General features: G+C 39.6%; 1 protein-coding gene across 2 annotated transcripts in view; it reads left to right on the top strand.

Moving 5' to 3' along the window:
- The first annotated feature begins 2,882 nt into the window (after positions 1-2,882).
- AFTPH (aftiphilin) overlaps positions 2,883-17,823 on the top strand; it is a 48,367-nt gene continuing 33,426 nt past the window's right edge. The window contains exons 1-2 of one of the 2 annotated variants that reach the window (XM_075035561.1): positions 2,883-3,045; positions 14,817-16,620. In XM_075035561.1, the coding sequence (XP_074891662.1) occupies positions 14,848-16,620 (1,773 nt within the window). In that variant the 5' untranslated portion in view covers positions 2,883-3,045; positions 14,817-14,847. The remainder of the gene's footprint in view (positions 3,046-14,816; positions 16,621-17,823) is intronic. The other variant, XM_075035562.1, reaches the window with a different exon arrangement.

Below are 17,823 nucleotides of genomic sequence, written 5' to 3'. Positions count from 1 at the left end.
CATACGGATTAAAGCTTCTGGTCCTAGAAACTACTGAATACTACCAAGAAAGAGAAGGAAACTTCTCCCTGGTCAAACTGGCAGGGACCATTTGGGGGGATTTTCTGCCTTTCTTTGTAGCTTAGGATACGAGTCATTTCCTCAAATCATCTGGGAATTTTACTTAACAAATTTCCTTTTATTCTAGGACCTAATTACTGACACTGTTGATCTTTCTGGCTCCTTTCCTGTGGTACAGTGTTGTGCTTGTGGCTTTCGTCTTTTTGACAGAAGGGCTTCACTTTTTCTTTTTTTTTTTTTTTTTTTTTTTAGGGTGCTAGGGCTCAGGTTGCTGTCTGGGGAGTTTACAGGCAGTGTGTTTATTCTGTATGCTCATCCAAATCATCAATACATCAGCTATGTAAGAGAAGATAATTATTAAACTACCTTTTCTAATTATATTATTTACAATGTTGCCATAAGGATGATTAACACTCATGGCCAATGACCATCAACTAACACAGCCAGAATGGTAAACGATTCTTTATGGACTAGCACCACACACTGAGGTATATTTTGGGCCCCTGGAACTTAATGACTACCGCCAGATACGATCTAGTTTGTCTGTTGCTTTACAACAAAGTATTTCACTGCTTTTACAGATTTTTCTCTGCACCCTTATGATTTGTAAAACACATTGTTGTACATTGGGTGAAGGTCAAAGATCTTTGACTGCTAATTGCCCTACCTTCCAGTTCCCTCACCACTTCTCCTTCTGTCCTAGCAGGTCAGCACAAGCTTTCCACTGGGTTTCTGGTACTAAGCTGAAAAAAAGAAAACAGCCACCAGGTGGCGAAATGTAATACTCATAGAGCCTCATTAACAGTCACCTATAATGTATCTTCAGCTACTGTAACAGGATTCCTAAGGTAACAGAAACATTGTATTAACAATATAATTTCTCCATGCTTCACAAAGGCCTTATATTGCTTATTAAATTAGCAGGTTAATTATAATTACTCTTAAATGCATTTGAGGTATTTTTATTCCACAAACCTATCTCAAACATTAAAAGTTCTACAAATAGCCTTGTTTTAAGCCTTCCTCAGCCAAACTACTGTGTGTTTAAATATCTGCTTAAGCCTCTGTAGGAACAAAGCTTTAATATTACACTTTGATCACTATTTTATTATTGTAATTTGCCAGCATGTTGTAACTTCAGTTCACTACTGTCAAAGGATGAATGGCAGGCTTTGCACATTATTTAAACCCATGTTACGCATTTTTAAAGACCTAATGTGCTGGTAGTTCTGACAATATTCACTGGTGGAGTGTAAACAGGTATTAGAAAACAACAACGAAAAAAATCAAAATACTTGAAAAACAGGAGCATACATGTGTTATTTCTCATGACTTCATTTAGTGGTTTTGCTGCAAATGTTCTTTCACCTATGAGGTCAAACCATTGCCTATTTGTGTGCCTTGGGAAAAAAAAGGCAAATAAAATATATTAAAAAATATTAAAATTATTTTTAAAATAGAGTATTTCTCTGTATGCCTTTTTGCCAGTCTTTCTAGTCCTTTTTACAGAATTTGCACAACCAACAAGCAAACAAAACCGTAAAAAGCCAGTTCAACTAAAGCATGACTTGACTGGTGTTGCACTTACAACTAGCCTCTGTACACACCTCCCCCATGAAGCACAGGCACATATGAATCTCTTTTTCCAGAAACAAATTTGTACCAAGCTACTCTTTGAAAATGGTAACTCCGGCAGACCCTGTTGCTTATGAGCCAAGGTTTGAGCGCTATGTAGACAGGCCCTCAGGGACTCCACCTGGACTAAGTGCTTTGCAACGCTGAAGCTGAAGGAACCTACCCTGTGGTCACAACGAGACATAAAAGGTGGAATAGTGGTATGGCAGCCTGTTCCAGAGGTGGGTTTGGAAACAGGGCTGCCGGATCATACATATAGGATCAGACTACTCGCCCCCCCCAACTTCAAAGGGGTGAAACTTTGCAATAAACAATTTCCTATGCAGAAGTATTAGCCTAACCCTCAAGACTTGGAAATTAAACCTTCCCATAGCGCGGGTGTTCGCGGCGGAGAAGCTACGCTGGGGTCCTCACCCCCCCGGTGCTGCCGGTACCAGACCGCCGGTACCAGACCGCCGGTACCAGACCGCGAAGCACAGCCCTTCCAGCCCTTCCGCCAGCTCTCTTCCCGCCACCTCCCCGCACCGCCGGCCAGCTGCGAGCAAGGATTCGCTCCAGATTCCCCGTTTCTAGTTCGGATGGGTTTTTATGTCACCGCCTGTCTTCGGCGCCTCTCTGCGGGCAAACGCCCGCACGGCCCCGGCCCCCATCACGGGATCCCTGACAGGATCCCTGGCACCGAGTGCGGTCAGCCCTTAGCGCAGGGCTTCACCTGGCGCAGCCCACAGGACACCCCGGGGGTGGGGGGGAGAGAAAAAAATAATAAAAAAGAAATAACGGAAACACCTTATAGTGTCTACTCCAGGGCACGGAAAACACCGCAAACCCGGCGCTACCCTCTTCCTCCCAAGCTCAACATGGCGGCCGCGGCGTCCTCCACGGCATCACCTCACCCCTCGTCCAAGATGGACGCCCTACCGCAGTGTAAGCGACTTGCCAGCACTTAAGATGGCAACTGCGCGGTTAAACCACCATCTAACCTTACCGGGGGGGAGGTATCACCACAGCAGTGTTAGCTGCTCGTTTATTGATTTATTTATTTATTTACGTGCCCGCCCCGCTGGCCGCTGCTGGAAGTGACGCGAGTCCGGGGGCGGTGGCGCGGTGCGGTGCTTGCTGGGAGGCCAAGTGGGCGGTGGCGGGGCAGGAGGCGGTGGCCGCCGGGAGGGGGCCGGGCCGCAGCGACGCGGTTCCTGTCGCTGTGACATGGGTTCCCCCTCGATGGCGGTTGCCGCGGGAGGCCTCAGATAGCCGGCCGCGTCCCCTCTCCCCTTCCCTCCCTTACCCACCCCCCCCGCCCGCCCGTCGCCATGCTCGCCCGGGCCCCGCCGCCCCCCGCGCAGCCCGCAGGTAAGAGACGGCGCCGCCGCTACCGTCGAGCGGGGGGCGGCTCGTTTCCTCCGGGCCTGGCCGAGGAAGGGCACCCCCTGCCCCGCCGTGGCGGGCGGGGACCCCCTCGGGTCTTCCCCCGGAGGCCTGTAGCGGCCGGGGCCTGTCAGGGCATCGTGTTCTCCGTCCTTCCCCACCGCCCCCCCCTCCATCGTCGGGGGAGGGCGGCGGGGGCCGGGCCGCCCTGCGAGGCGGGAGAGTTGGGCAAGGCGAGTGAAGCCCCGCAGCGCTCCCCCTCGCTGAGGCGCCTCTTCCTCGCCTCGTCCCGCCGCGGCTGGAGCGAGGGAACGGGCCGCGGCAGGGCCGGCCTGGGAGCCGGGCCGCTTTGTCCTTCGGCGGCGGTTCCGGGGGTCGAGTGGCGTTATGCCGCTCCTGGCTGCGGGCGGGGTGGCGGCCGCCCTGGGGCGAGTGCCCCGCGTTTTCGCGGTGTTCAGCGGGGCCGCAGCTGGAAGAGAGGGCTCGGTGGTGTGGTACAAGAAGCTAAGCTGACCTGTGTGTTTGGTTTTTCCTCATAAGCTTTCTTTTTTTAAGGGGTGTAAAGTGTGGCTGTTGCTAAATGCAACTGAAGATGACATGCTGAAGCAGAGTTATGGTTTGATTTTATTTTTTTTAGAAGTAACGCCGTTCTAAAGTGGGGCAAAATTGCTGAAATGCCTATTAGGTCCTAACCCTTCGGTTTGCTATTGTAAGTGGCTACCTGATGAACCAAAATATTCTTTTTCCTTAGAGAAGATAATTGCTTGAACCAGGGGTTTAAGGGTTAAGCCTTGGGATTCCTTCAGAGCTCAGTAAATTGGCTTCTTGATGGTGACAGCCCCTTCCTTCCAGCTTCAGCACAGAAATTGAAACCTTCAGAAGTTTGACACTCCTTTTAAAGCAAACATCTGTTCATAAATGGAGTAGAAGAAGCATCATTGGCAAGAGCTGTAGTGCCTTGGTTGTATAAGTTTTGTTTTCATGCATGGTTTACAGTGTGGTGTGTTTCATTAGAACTGATTTCTTCAGCTGTTGAATCCATGGTAAAGTGAGTTTGATGGATGCTAGTTTTTAACTGGGCTCGTCCTTGGAGGTTGAACAAAATTAAAAGTATTTCCTCTTTGTTTTATTCTCTGGACATATGAACTAGACTTGGAAAACCAATTAGCCTACTTTAAGCATAAAAACTTTAGGTTGTATTGTCAGCACACACAAAAGTTTGTATGCATGCTCATACAGCTAATGCCTAGGCAGCGGTTCCTCTTCCTGAAGTTGGAGCTGTTCCTGGAGGAATATAACATTAATTGGGAGAGCTGGGCGAAGAGGTTAAGTACCTGTAGCTACTGAGGATTTGTTTGTTTGGGGTTTTTTTGAAACATTCCTTTCATATCAGTGAAATAAATAGCATAAATTTGAGGATGGGATAATTTAAGCTTAAAAAAACAAATTAGCTTTTCTCAAGTCTCTTTACTATACAGTTAATGCGGCTGTGGTGTTTCCATTCCACATGATGTTTGCATAAAAGTACACGTCGTGTGACCTTCTAAGGTCATGTGAAAGTATGACCTTTTTACTTCCTTAATTTGTTTATAAATAAGCAGTTGAAGGATCTCGGCCTCAATAGATCAGTTCATGCTGTCCAATATTTTTCTTAAAATTTTTATTCAGATCATGGTTTTGTTTAGCAAAGGATTTACTAGCCTATAAAATTCAGTTATACACAGTGAAACATATTTGTGTTACATATTTCTGTTGATGAAGGCAGCGTGGGATCTTACATTTATACTTAAAAATTTCTGTAGTAACTTACTGAGTTAATGCAAGCATTTTAACACCCTAATTACATAAAATAATATTCTGAAACTTTCAGTACTTTGAAAAGACTTGTCTTTCACAGTGGAAATTATAGAGCAGCTTAGATGGACTTCTGTCAACTCTTTGCCCTTTTCTCTTGAAATATTCATAGAGCTCTCCTTGCAGCTATATAGTGGTATCAGTTGGAAACCCAGCGGTAAAGAAACTGGTGCTGGATCTGGTTGTTTTCACTATACTTGGCAGCATAATCTTCTCTCAGATACTCATTATCTTTTTTGACAAAATGTTCACTCCTTTCTGTGCTATTGTACTGTTTGACAATTCAAACTACGTCTTTGTGAACATTTCAATGCAATGACACGCTAACCTTTTCATGGGGATTCAAAATACTCATAACTTTTCTGGATAGTCCTCTTCAGAGAAGTGTCTTAGATCCTACTCATTTCTAGGTTTCAGAAATTCTGTCTGTTGATTTTATTTTTCCTTTGTGCAGAAAATGCACTGTGTAAGCTGCTCCTATGCACACAGAAAAGGCCTTGAAATGTGCCTTGTTTGAAAACTGACAGTCTCATTTCCAGTAGACTTTGCTAATGTCTTTAGCAATTAAAGTTTTGGATTGATACTGCAAAGAATATTTCTGTATCAGTACCAGTTGCAAGGTGATGTAATGAGTCTGCTTCTATAAGGCAAATAATTTGTGTTTTTCAAATCCAAAAGTCCTGTTTTGGAGAAACCACAAGGAAGGGCAAATCTTGTTTCACTTTAGTGCATTTGAAAGTAGGTCTCAGCGGGAAGGAAATGTGAAACCTCAAGTTCTTATGGCTATTGAAAAGTGATGGAAAATAGATTTTATTCTTTGAAGTATTAGGTGTCCCTCCTGTATTGTGTTTTTAATATGAGATCATGTCTGTAGGTGGGATGAATGATGAATAATGTAAGTCTGTTCTTGCTACATGTGTTTAAATTGCTTCAGGTGTTTTTTTTGCCTTTTTTTTTCTTCACCTACTTCTTCTCTGCATGTTGAAGAAAATATTTGTTCACTTAAAAACAAGCAAAAGTTTGCAGTAATAGAAGGAAGACCTATGGTTGTTCTCCCTATGCAACCGTATTTCCTCTGCCAAGCTGTGGGAGAACCTTTCATATAAGAGGGCACCTCTGGGCAGTTGTAATCCTGCTCTTTACTGTAGTCTGTGTGAAGTCTGAAGGGTTTATATGTGATGGAAAACATACTAGTCTGTAAATAAATTGCTGAGAACAGTTGACTTTAGGTAATCTAGTTCCAATACTTTCTAATGCAGCATCTTTTCGTCTTAATTTAGAACAGGTTCCCAGCTAACACGTTTCAGGGTAACATCCAGAAATAGATTTTCTCACCGATTTGAACACTGTTTTAAAAGGAATTTAAGAAATGGTAAGAATGAAAACATCCCAGTTATGTGTTACTTATGACATCTGTCTTTACACATTGTATGGATGTGTGCTGTACATTGGACACAAATATTGTGTTCCCACAGAGCCAGATTTTAAACCTGATTGACTTTCCCAGCCAGTTGTGTTTGCCTATATGAATTAAAAACATGCTTGTTCTTACAACATTTTCCCCACTGTCTGTTTATGGATTTAGGTACAGACAGTGTCTTTATCTCAGCTGTTAAAGCAACTCAGTAGATTTTGAGTTGGAACATTAAATTTTGTTGCTTATAGTAACTTTATAAAAATAATCTGGTCTTCTGGTTTTGGGGAAGCAATGCTGTTCTTGGTTAAAAAAAGAGTTTCATGAACTAAGAACATTTAGATTCATATTTTTCAAGTGTTTCTCTGATTCCACAGCTAAGCCAAAATGAAATAGGGAGAATTGAAACAGCACAACTACTGAAAGTACGGGTTTGATTGCTTCTTTATGTAATCTAACAAGTAAGATTTAAAGGGATCTCCCTATATATATATATCTCAGATCTATCTAAGTTTCACATTTGTGCCACCTAACTTAGTCTTCCTGTATTGTCAGTGATGAGAGGAAGAGCAGCACTGTTAAAGAGGTTTGAATCTTGTATGCTGGATTGTCTGAGGATGCCTGGTGTTTACTGCCGTCCTGGGGAGGGCGGGAGCACAGGAAGAATGAGCTGCCTGAGATAAGTGGCCGAATCCTGATGGCAGTCTCCTGAGTTTTGTTACTTTAATGTTAATTTTACATACAGTGTTTTCTAGTAGAAGGTGTCTAGCATATTCAGTGTTTGTTGAAACCACAGTAACGTACAGTGGTGTTGCTTAATTCCAAGTGTCGGATAATGAGAAATAAGGCTTAGATACATTTGCTTTACTGGAACTGGAGAACATTGTTTTCCTCAACTCATATATGTCCAAGAAAAAAAGTGCTGTGAAACTCCTGCTTTGGGTAATGGACCTTCTGTCTGTAAGAGCATTAGATTAAAAATCGAAAACATTGATTTCTTGGAGGCTTTATGAAGTAAACATTTTCTTGCTGTATTTTGTTTGCTGGTAACTTATTCCAAAAATAAAAGTAAACTTATTAAACTAATTTAAGAACATATTGACTTCAGTCTGGACAGTGTCTCTCTCTCTAGAGTGGATTTGGGTTGTAGATGCTATTTTAACAGACAGGCTCCCCTCATTTACAACAACCTTTCTAGAAATAAGTTCTCAGATTCAGAAAGACTGTAAATCCATTTTCCATTGTTCATAAGCCAATGAAAAGGCAAAGTTATAACAGAAGAGGACAGCTTTTTCTACTGGAAGCCAACATTTGGCTGTAATAAGAAGTCTAAATCCGGTCCTTACTGTGGTATTTTTGGTATCTGCTTGAGGAATTTCCTTGCAGTAGAAGAGTTAAATGTTCTTGGAAAGATCAGATGCTAGCAGCTAATGACTTAAATCCATCTCCTTGCCGTTGCAAGGCTTTAACTGTAGGGCATTTCAGTAATGTTGTTTCTGTCATGGAGATCTTGATCATGCCATTTCTGATTATTTTGTTTTCTTTATGCTTTAAGTGATGGGTTGCTTAACTCAGTTTTGCTCTCAGAATAACCCACAGCTGAGGGGTTATCCATTGTTTTGCTAATGTTTGTCTTAAGTGAAAGGGAACATTCTGCTGTACAAGGAGTTTCTTCTTTTGAATTTACATGCCTCAAGTATTTCTTTAGGGATACTTTTTGCTTGTGGGCTCCCAGTTTTCTAGGTCTTACATAAGAGCCAAACATGCTATTTCAAGTTTTGCCTTAGAAGATACGCAGAGAAGGAACTATTTATACCTGCTTTTGTGTATTGTAATTACATTGTTCTTTTTGCTGCCATGTCTTTGTTAGGCCGTTACTATTATTCTACAAAAAGGTAATGAACAAGGATGTGATCCGTGTATGAGGAAAGCAGATAATGTTCCCTATTTACTTGCAAGCAAATAAGAAGATACCCTGCTTTGATAATAAATGTTTTAGAAACCTGGTTAGTGACTTGAGATAAAAGAAGGGTATGCATTTTGTCTCTGTGAATCCTTGCCCTATCAAAACTTAAGTGAACTACTACTCTTTTCTAGCATTACTGATTTCTGTTTTGTCTCCTCTTTTGAGTGTTTTAAATTAACCTGAGTAACATTCTTAAATTCTTGTGAACTTAGAAAAAAGGTTTAAACCAAGAGCTGCAGTAAGAGAATTGAATCTTACCAAATTAATCAGCAATTCTTTTTTTCTTTATAGTAAAATGTCAATATGTACTCATAGGTGTATTGGTGAATTACATTTCTACTATTACTTTAAAAGTGGTCTTCTATTTATGATATTGAAATTTGTTTGTCAGATTCCTTCATAATGAATATCAAAGTATGAATATAAAGAAACACATGGAAGCAAGAAGTTAACTAATGTTTTCACCTTTAAAAAAAAAATCAAACATGTAAAAGACTGCAGAAAATGGCATCTGAAAGAGAACACAATTCTTTAATAGGTTTTTTTTTTCTGGAAAATATTGGACAACTGCATGTCGTGAGGAATTGATAAAGATCCATCATCAGTCTAATATTAAACTATGGTGATCTGAAAAACTTGCTGACACTTGTCAACATAAGTATGTGATTGTGGCTAAAATAATTCAGTTTAAACATGAACACTTAAACTCTGTCAGATTCTTCAGTGTGTAAGGTCTGATGCCAGAAACCTGTGTTGTTTCATATTACAAATCATAGAAGTAGCTGCTCTATGATGTGCAAGTAAAAACTGTTATAATTTCACTCAGAGAAGAATCCTTACTATATAGTGTGCTGAAAAATTGGTGGTTTCCATTTGTTTAAAATTTGCATGTTTCAAGAATGTTTAAATGAACAAATAAGTGCAAAACTGCATGTTAACTTGATAGCTGACTCTTACATTTGGGAGCCAATTCCCTCAAAAATAGGGAGAAGATAAATAATCTGCATATCGGTCATAGAATTGTTCAAATTCTACTTTGAGGTAAATCACATTTTGGGTTAATCACTTGAAATACCAGGTTTACAAAATTATATAGCCTAATGTCTTGACAAAGAATGTGTCTGAGTTGCATATAAAGTACTACAAAAGATGAAACCACAGTTCCAGCTCTTAGCCCCTGTTTGAGATGCCAGACAAAGCAGGGATTGACTAAATGAATTAATGAACAAAGTTGTTGTTCTGTCAGACCTGTGGGTTTTCACCATGTTAATGTTCCAGTGGACGATAACGAATCTGATTCATTAGTTTGTGTGACAGGTGGAGTACTTTTGAATCTTGGGGAAGGGGATCATAATGAAATTCTTTCTGAAGAAAACTGCATTAAGGCTAAAAATTCCCATGCTGTTTTTATATTTCAAGGAGAATTGGGATTATGCCCTGTTTAAAAATAAAACTAATTAGTCAGTCAAGGGGAGAGGGAATATTAGTATGACTTTTTTCATTCTGTTAGACTTTGAGTATGGTATTCTTTTGACTTCTGTAAACAACAATTAAATTGTGTTAACATAACAACCTTACACTCCTATATAATACACATTCTTACATTTTGGAGCTCTTTAAGTTTTTAAAATGTAGCTGTAACATTGTTGGAAGTAGCTGGCATTTAAAAAAAAATTTTACACAAGTCCGTACAATTGATTATACAGTTGGTTCTTATGGGTATAAACTGATTAAACATGTAGTAGACTGTCAAACCTATGATCAGATTTTTAAAGGCACAGTTAATGTTTCTTGTAGATCCTGTTTTGGCAACTGTTACTGAAACATCTTTGGAGCAGAGTATTGTGCTACTGGACTGCTGCTGTGTAAATGATCCCTGTGATGTTTCAGAAGTGCTTTGAAATGAAAAATTGAAGCAAGTTTCTTCTTCTTTATGGCAGAAGTTGCAGGAGAGGAAGTTTTTAGATGGTCAGAGATCTCCCTGCATGTCTGATTGGGCTTTGACAGTCTGCTTCAGCCCCCGTGCAGCCTCTTCACGTTATGTTTGTCCTGTGCTTGTCCCTACTATTCTTGTTCATTGCCTCCCCCCCCTTTTTTTTTTTTATGTTAACTGGAAAGAAAAGGAGTCTTGTAGGTGAATTCCCTTTAACTGTGATGCTTGCTGCTCTCCCATTATTCAGTGTGTTTTCTGAATGCTGCATATTGGGGCTTTTTTAGATCATCCTTGCCTCTAAGGATTTTCTCAACTCTATTATGATTTATTTTTAGCTGAGGTTAAGATAATAATAAACTAAATGGCCAACCAAAAAAAAAATGGGTAAAGTTGTTATGATGGATAATATATGAATGTACCTCCAGTGCAGGTTAAGAATTAATTTCTGTCAGCATTTCTTGCATGAGATCTTCTGATGTCAAGTGATGGAGCGGTTACTAGTACAGAGCTGAATGTGATATTTGAAATAACTCAAGTGCAAACCTATAACTCAACTTATACAAACCTATAAATCTGAAAAGACTTAAAAATAAAACAAAACGCATGCTTTTGGTGAAACATACAGAAAAATTTTCTTTTTAATGGAAAAGTTCAGAAGTTTTTTTCAAGGCCTCTGATGCATAGTGTTAGGATATGGCTTTGAGATACAGTAAAAAAAAACAACAACCAAAACTTTTTAGTTAGGCTTCGTTGTTTAGTCTGAGTTGTGATGACTGCAATTTTTTAATTTACTTTAAAATATATATATATGACTATATATAGGCATAAATTAGGAGGCTCATCAGCATCCTCCTGCATCTAATTCCTATCCATAAAGCTATGGTAATCTAGGCAGGCCACTGAGTTGGCAGTGCTTCTTAGTCAAGCAAAAGAGTTGCAGCTGATCAAAGTGCTTTCCAAGCTGTTAGAAAACTTGAGGCTGTAGGAGTAAAATGTGGATTTGTTTTATTACTGAACCAGCAAAACTATACTTTGATGTCATTGTCTATGTACAGGGCTGTGAGTTTATATATTTGCCAGTTGGAAACAAATTTGAGGTTCCGTCTGTCTTTTGCTTTTTCCTCCCCTTCTCATGACTTCTCAGCAATAAAAATAAGGTTTCTGGGAGAGGGGAGGCTGGTCTACCTAGATTTAATCTCCTTTTTACTTGAATATAATTGCTTGCATGACTTGATTATTCTAAAATTTTGTTTCAAAGGAAGAAAAATCTGATATGTATCTGTATTTTTTATATATATATAAATACTTTGGTGTTAAACTTGGATCTTTATTACTCATACTGCACTGAAAGCTTCAAGACTGGGTCTTGTGGACTTCAGAAATCTTGGTTTCAAAATCAAACATGTTAGCTTCCTAGCTTTAACTTGTGTCAGCACACAAGCATTTGACTTTTTAAGCATGCAGTGGTTTATAGACTACTTGTTTGAGAGTAATTGAAATATTTAGGGATTTTATTTGGGTTTCTGCTTCAAATTTCTATGGGTTTAGTTATATAGCTTTTTCTTTCCAATGTAAATCAACATACTGTGCAACTGTCACTTTCTGTTTTAAAATCTTTTCTTTTTAAATGGCTTTAGAAATGTGTTTTAGAGGGTTTTTACATCTCTGCCTAATAAAGAATAAAACATCTAATGATATGATAAAATTACTGTTGAGTTTGCAGTGGCTTCAATCATAGTACTCGGTCTTGGTCAAGGAGTTGCTTATACCACCCTCCAGTATTATTCTCCAGAAGCTGATCAAAGGTGTTTTTTGTAGGACACTTGTTTTCACCTTCTTTCTTTCCAGCCATTTCATTCTTTCTGTTCAAGCTCCTTTTTCTCTGGGATAATTAATGTTTATATCCAGTCAGTGCTGTCCTTGAAATAGTGTTGAGGGGTTTTTGTTTGTTTCAAGAACTAGTTTCTTGCCTTTACAGTCTCTTCAGCTGTTTTCACGTGGGATAAGATGATAAATATTGTGTCAGCTGAATTTTCCAAATAGGTGTAACAACTCTTATTAAATTTTGGAGGTTTAATAATAAATTTATGCTATTGTCTACTGAGATTCAACTGGAGACTTGTGAACTCAAGTTTAATTACAAGGGATGATCTGTTTTAACCAAATAAACCCACTCCTTTTTTTATTAAAAAAGAAGAACAAAACAAAACAAGAAATCCTTTCCCTTTTCCAGGAATTAGAAGTGGGGAGTGAGTCCCATCTTGACAGTTTCCTCTGTCCTTTCTCCTAAATGTCAGTGTGTTACTAAAGAGCTACTGACTTGTGACCATAGGACTCATGAATTCCAGACACAATGCCATTGACTGTTTAACCAACTCCCCTATAGCTCTATATAGTGCTATCCCCAAGATAAGGTGCCTTGAGATGAGCTAATATATACCAATATCTACCTAATCGGTCTTTTTTCTACAAAAGAACAAAACCAGCCTTTGTACCTACCAGGGCCTATCTTTGTGTATAGCATATGGATCTTCCTCTGCAGTAAAACATTCAGAAATCAATTGTAATCTGGATATACTGGGTGTTTAATCTTAGTGTTGATGGTTGACCACAGTAGATAGTGGAAATTTGGGTATGAAGAAGGAATGGCTGCTCTGATAGTTCCAAAGAAGAAATGCTATTATTGTATTTAGTGAATTGAAAAACGAGAAGCTTGGAGACTAAACAGGTTGGAGTAATCTCTGTGTGAAAACAAAGTCACACTCTACAGATATCTTGGAAAGGATCTTTACATTCGTGTATGACATTAAACAGCAGTTGCTAGACCTTGATGTGAAAGGGAGAGTGCTCTTGATAGATGAGGCCTCTGAGATAAGGAAAGTGAAGTGCTTCTCTCAAATACCTTGTTAAGCAGCTGGTGCTGAGTAAGCATAACTGGGAGCTTGTTGACAGCTTACTCTTTATTCTAAATAAAATTCCTTTGTAGTCTTCTTCAGTTTGCATATGAAGTTACAAATTATTTCATGGTTTCATCTGATAAGCATGATGCTCTTTTGTAATTGCAAAATACCCTTTTAAAAAAAGAAAAATTGAAGGTATGTTAGTCACCTTAAAGATGCCAGACTTCCTTGGCAAATACCAAGAGTTGTTTGGCTCAAGTGCTGGGGTATTGTGCTTGAGAAGAACCGCAGAGCTTCATTTGTTGTTGTTATACCCTTTGTGTGCTGTTGTTTAGGTGCATGTACAAAGTCATTTGCGAAAGACATCAGAGTTAAGGATCATATTTTATTTGTGTTTCAGAACTAGTGTTGTAAAGTCTGCACTTATTCTGGTGGATAGAAATTCAAATATTTGCTAATATGTACAGGTTTTTTCCACTCTTTTTCTGTAGATAATGCTTAGTATGTTGTTACAGTTTATTCATGACAAGTGTCATTTGAAATGGAAAGAGCTTGGTCATAGCTCTCCTCTTAAGGGCTCCAAGGTATGAACTAGTTAAGTGATATGTACAATTGTGAATCCATAAATAGTAGTAGTTATTGTTTCATTAATTACACACCATATTGAAAAAAAATAAAAATCAAGATCACTCTTTAGGAAAGAAAATTTTCCATCCATACCTTACTTGTTACTGTAATGGTTTGCAATGTTAAGATAGAGTTCTTAACCTGTTTCTGTCTAGGCCATGGAAATACTTTCTTCTTCTTTTTTTTTCTTTCTTTTTTTTCTTTTTCCTGTGATTTGGTGATTTGCATTTAAATATTTTATGGATAATCTTGCTCCGTTCTGCTTTTGAGAATAAGCTTTGATGAAGAAGTTTGTTTTGCTCTAGGCTTTGCTGGTGCTCATAATGGCATTTCCCAGCTGGCAGTTCGTAAGACAAAAGCAGGCTAGTGGCAGCAGCTGTGGAGACAGTGTGTTGGCTTGCAGTTATGAAATCCAAAGAACAGGGAGACCTAACAGAAACCCATGAATTGGTAGAAAGAAACTTAAACAGTAGGGCAGCAGGTCATAGTTAGCGATTGTAACAGCAGTTCCTTCCTCTGCTCCTTCGTAGTTTCAAAGCTTATGGAAACATCTTTCAAAGTCTTTGGTGCTACTGAAGGTGCCTTATGTACATGACTGTTGTGGCATAGTCCATTAAGTGGCTTAATTTCTGTCATACAGTACAGCTGAGCACACAAGTGAGTGTGGGAAAAGATGGACCAGGGTCATTGGCTATTTTATGAATTGCTGGTGACAGGAAGTAGAGAACTGATGGGTTAAAACTGAGTTTAGTTGTGTTGGTGTGTTGCACAACAGCTCAAGACAAATGTGTTTTGTGCTCTGGCATTTCGGTACTGTCTGCTGAGAATATGATCATGTAGTAGTTTACAAGAGACTTAAACTGTCTCCAGTAGATTCTCTGTGACTTCTAGAACAAAAGAATTGGTTAGAAAATGGGTTTGGGGAATATTCCTTTCTCATATTTAGTATGGACTTTGACCTATACGCACACTTTTAAAATAGAATGTGGAACAGTAAAAATAAAAAAAGAGATGACAAAAGCTAGTCAAATTCTAATATACTTCCTTTTTTCCCTATTATAGAAATACATTAACCTTGAAGTGGAACTAAACAATGGAACCAGACATTATTCGAATGTACTCCTCATCCCCTCCACCACTAGACAATGGAGCCGATGATGATGATGAAGATGAATTTGGAGAATTTGGAGGATTTTCTGGTGTAAGCACTGCCGGTGTGGCTTTTGCTGATTTTGACACACCAGACTACAGTCATCCAAAGGAAGAGTTTATACCCACAAATCATTTCATCCCACTTCATGATTATTCTGACAATGTAGCTAGCATTGCAACTTTCACTTCTGTTAAAAATGTTAAAGATAAAGACTGCATTGCAGAGCTTCCTACTCTTACTAAGGAACTTCCTGATATGTCAGCTACTAGTACCAGCAAAGAAAAATCTAAGTTTAGAACTTCAGGTACCACTTTAGAAGATGTAAACAAAAGAGTGGAACAAAGAGACAACACTGGGAAATCAGAGTGTCTTTCTTCTTGTGTTGTTAGAACTGGTATAGTAGTTGAGAGACAGCATGAGCAAATAGATGCTTGTAATGGTGAGAAACTTCCGTGTCTAGAGATTCTAACAAATGGATTTGCAGCATCAGACCCTGTAAATCCTCAGGGAACAGAAGATCTAGATAGTATTGGTGACTCAAAGGGACTGAAAATTGCTAGCACCCATAGTACTGAGCAAAATTTGAACTCAATGCCTAGCTCAGGTGAAGACTTTGCAGATTTTGCTACATTCTCAAACAAAAACCCAATCCATTTAGAGGGAACAGGACCTACAATATGCACTGTTCTTAATGAAAGAGACGCTCTGAGCGTTCAGGAGAACAACAGAATAAATGGATTAACTCGTATCGAAGAAGAGGTTTGCATTTCAGAGATTAGTTGTGAACAGGGTCCCTCAGCACTGGAAGATAATGTATCTGCAATTTCTAGTACATCTCGAACAACTGGAAGTTCAATATGCACTACTGAAAATGGAGACCACAGTGGGAGGAGAAGACAACATGGCATAGAGAATGGCAAAGATTTTACTAGAGCTGATGACTCTTTGGGAACAGAGGACATCAGGGCTGATAAGATCCAAAGCCTAAGGTGTGATCTTGCAGGAGAAAAATTGGGTGATTCTGAAGATCTTAAGAATGGTGGAAATAGTACTGAAGTTGTAGCTTGCAGTGACACACATGATGATGATTTTGGTGATTTTGGTTCAGTCAGCAGTGCGTCTCCCGCCTTCATTAATGCTCAAGAATCAGTAAATGCTCTAGATTTAGAAGGATCTTCCGAACAGCCCACACATATTAGCAAACCTAATGATGAATTTGGTGAATTCAGGGACAAAAGTACTTTTTCTCAGCAGCCAGCAAGGTTGGATCAGGCCGAACTAAATCAGACTGCTGACAATTTAGAATGTGATACTACCAGTAAAACTTCTGGCTTAGACTTCCAGCATACTACTGAGGTAGAAAATGGTGATGATAGTGAATTTGGAGACTTTGATTCAGTGCCAAAACCTCAAGATGAGAGTGTTGCTTTTCAGGACTCTGATGACTTTGCAGACTTCAGTTCAGCAGGTTGTAACCAGGCCACAGACTGGAATGCTTTTGAAGATGAGCAAAAAGACAGCTGTTCTTGGGCTGCCTTTGGAGATGAGCAAGCTGGTGAATCTCATCATAGAAAAGAGACGTGGCAGTCACATAGGACAGATGCATCTGCCAGGATTGATGGTCCAGTATTACACAAGACTGACAATTTTGCTTTAGCATCTTTCCAAGGAACTACCAGTAAGCAATCTCAAGAGCTAGCACCTTCGGTTCAGGTAAGGGTGTTCTTCATTTTGTTCAGTCTTGTTCCGCTCTTGTGCATACAGCTTTTCCTGGTTCCTGCTTCTGCGTACAGTAAATGTTTGAATAGTCCTTGTTTGTCTTGTGGGAGAGATTTCATTTGGTGGGTGAGATGGGCTGGTACAAAATAGTATGCTGTGTTTGCATCTTGTATCTTTTGCACTGTTACTTCCTGCAGAAAAATGAGCGGAGTATGCTGGAACTTGTATGCATTTGTTCTGAGGATTATATGTGGTCCTTTACATAAACTGATCAAAGGAATAAGCCATCATAAACATTTCGGAGCCTGTGATAGTTCTTCCTTTGCTTCATAGTTCACTGCCTTTTGCGGGGGCACTCTGATGTTGCCTTTTTGTAAAATAGTGGTGTGTCTGGAATCTGAGATTACTGGTTCCCAAAATTTTTCATAACCATCTCTATCACGTTTTCAAAATCTGATTGAAAACGATGACTCGATTTGTAAATACCTGCACTCATTTGCTTAGAACAGAGAGCATGATAAAATATGACCTATGGAGTTCTATCCCTGGTATTCCAACTCCTGGGAAGTTAACCATTAAAAGTTATTTTAAAATAAGTCCCTGTTATACATTAATTGTGGGAAGTGCCACGTTATAGCAACACCACAAATATAGGACTGATGATTTCTTAAAGCTGCTGCTATTTCTAATTAGGAGTTTTGGGAAGGGTGAAGTAGATAGGTTTATTTCTTACCCCCACCCCATAGGTTTTCTGCCTTAGTTGCTAAGTATGTATCAATTCCTAATTAATTCCTTCCTAAGTCTTTTCACCATTCATCTTTGAGATCTTTGTCTGTTCCTACATAGAACATTTTTTACGAAGTATTTAATACTACTTTTACAAAATTCAGAACAACAGTTTGAGTTTAAAATTCTCTTCAATGCATCTTTTTAATCGTGTCATCCCATGTGAGTAGTTTAGAGTATGCTCTGTCTTTTGGAAGCATGCAGCAACACCAGCAATAAAGGGTGTTAGTGGTAATATGTGTCTGAAAGGTTTGGATCTTCCCTGGCAATAAAAGGAAATGAGGTAAGTCCTTTCTACCAGGACCTTGTGCAGGTTTGGTGACAGCCCTGCCTCTTTCCGTTTCCTACCAGTGACAGGTGAAATGGCTTTTCAGAAGAAGGTCATGCCAGCCGGAGCTTTGCAGCAAATGG

Source organism: Buteo buteo, chromosome 9 (genome assembly GCF_964188355.1).
Source record: "Buteo buteo chromosome 9, bButBut1.hap1.1, whole genome shotgun sequence".
Taxonomy (NCBI): domain Eukaryota; kingdom Metazoa; phylum Chordata; class Aves; order Accipitriformes; family Accipitridae; genus Buteo; species Buteo buteo.
This window is presented reverse-complemented; position numbering and strand designations above follow the sequence as displayed.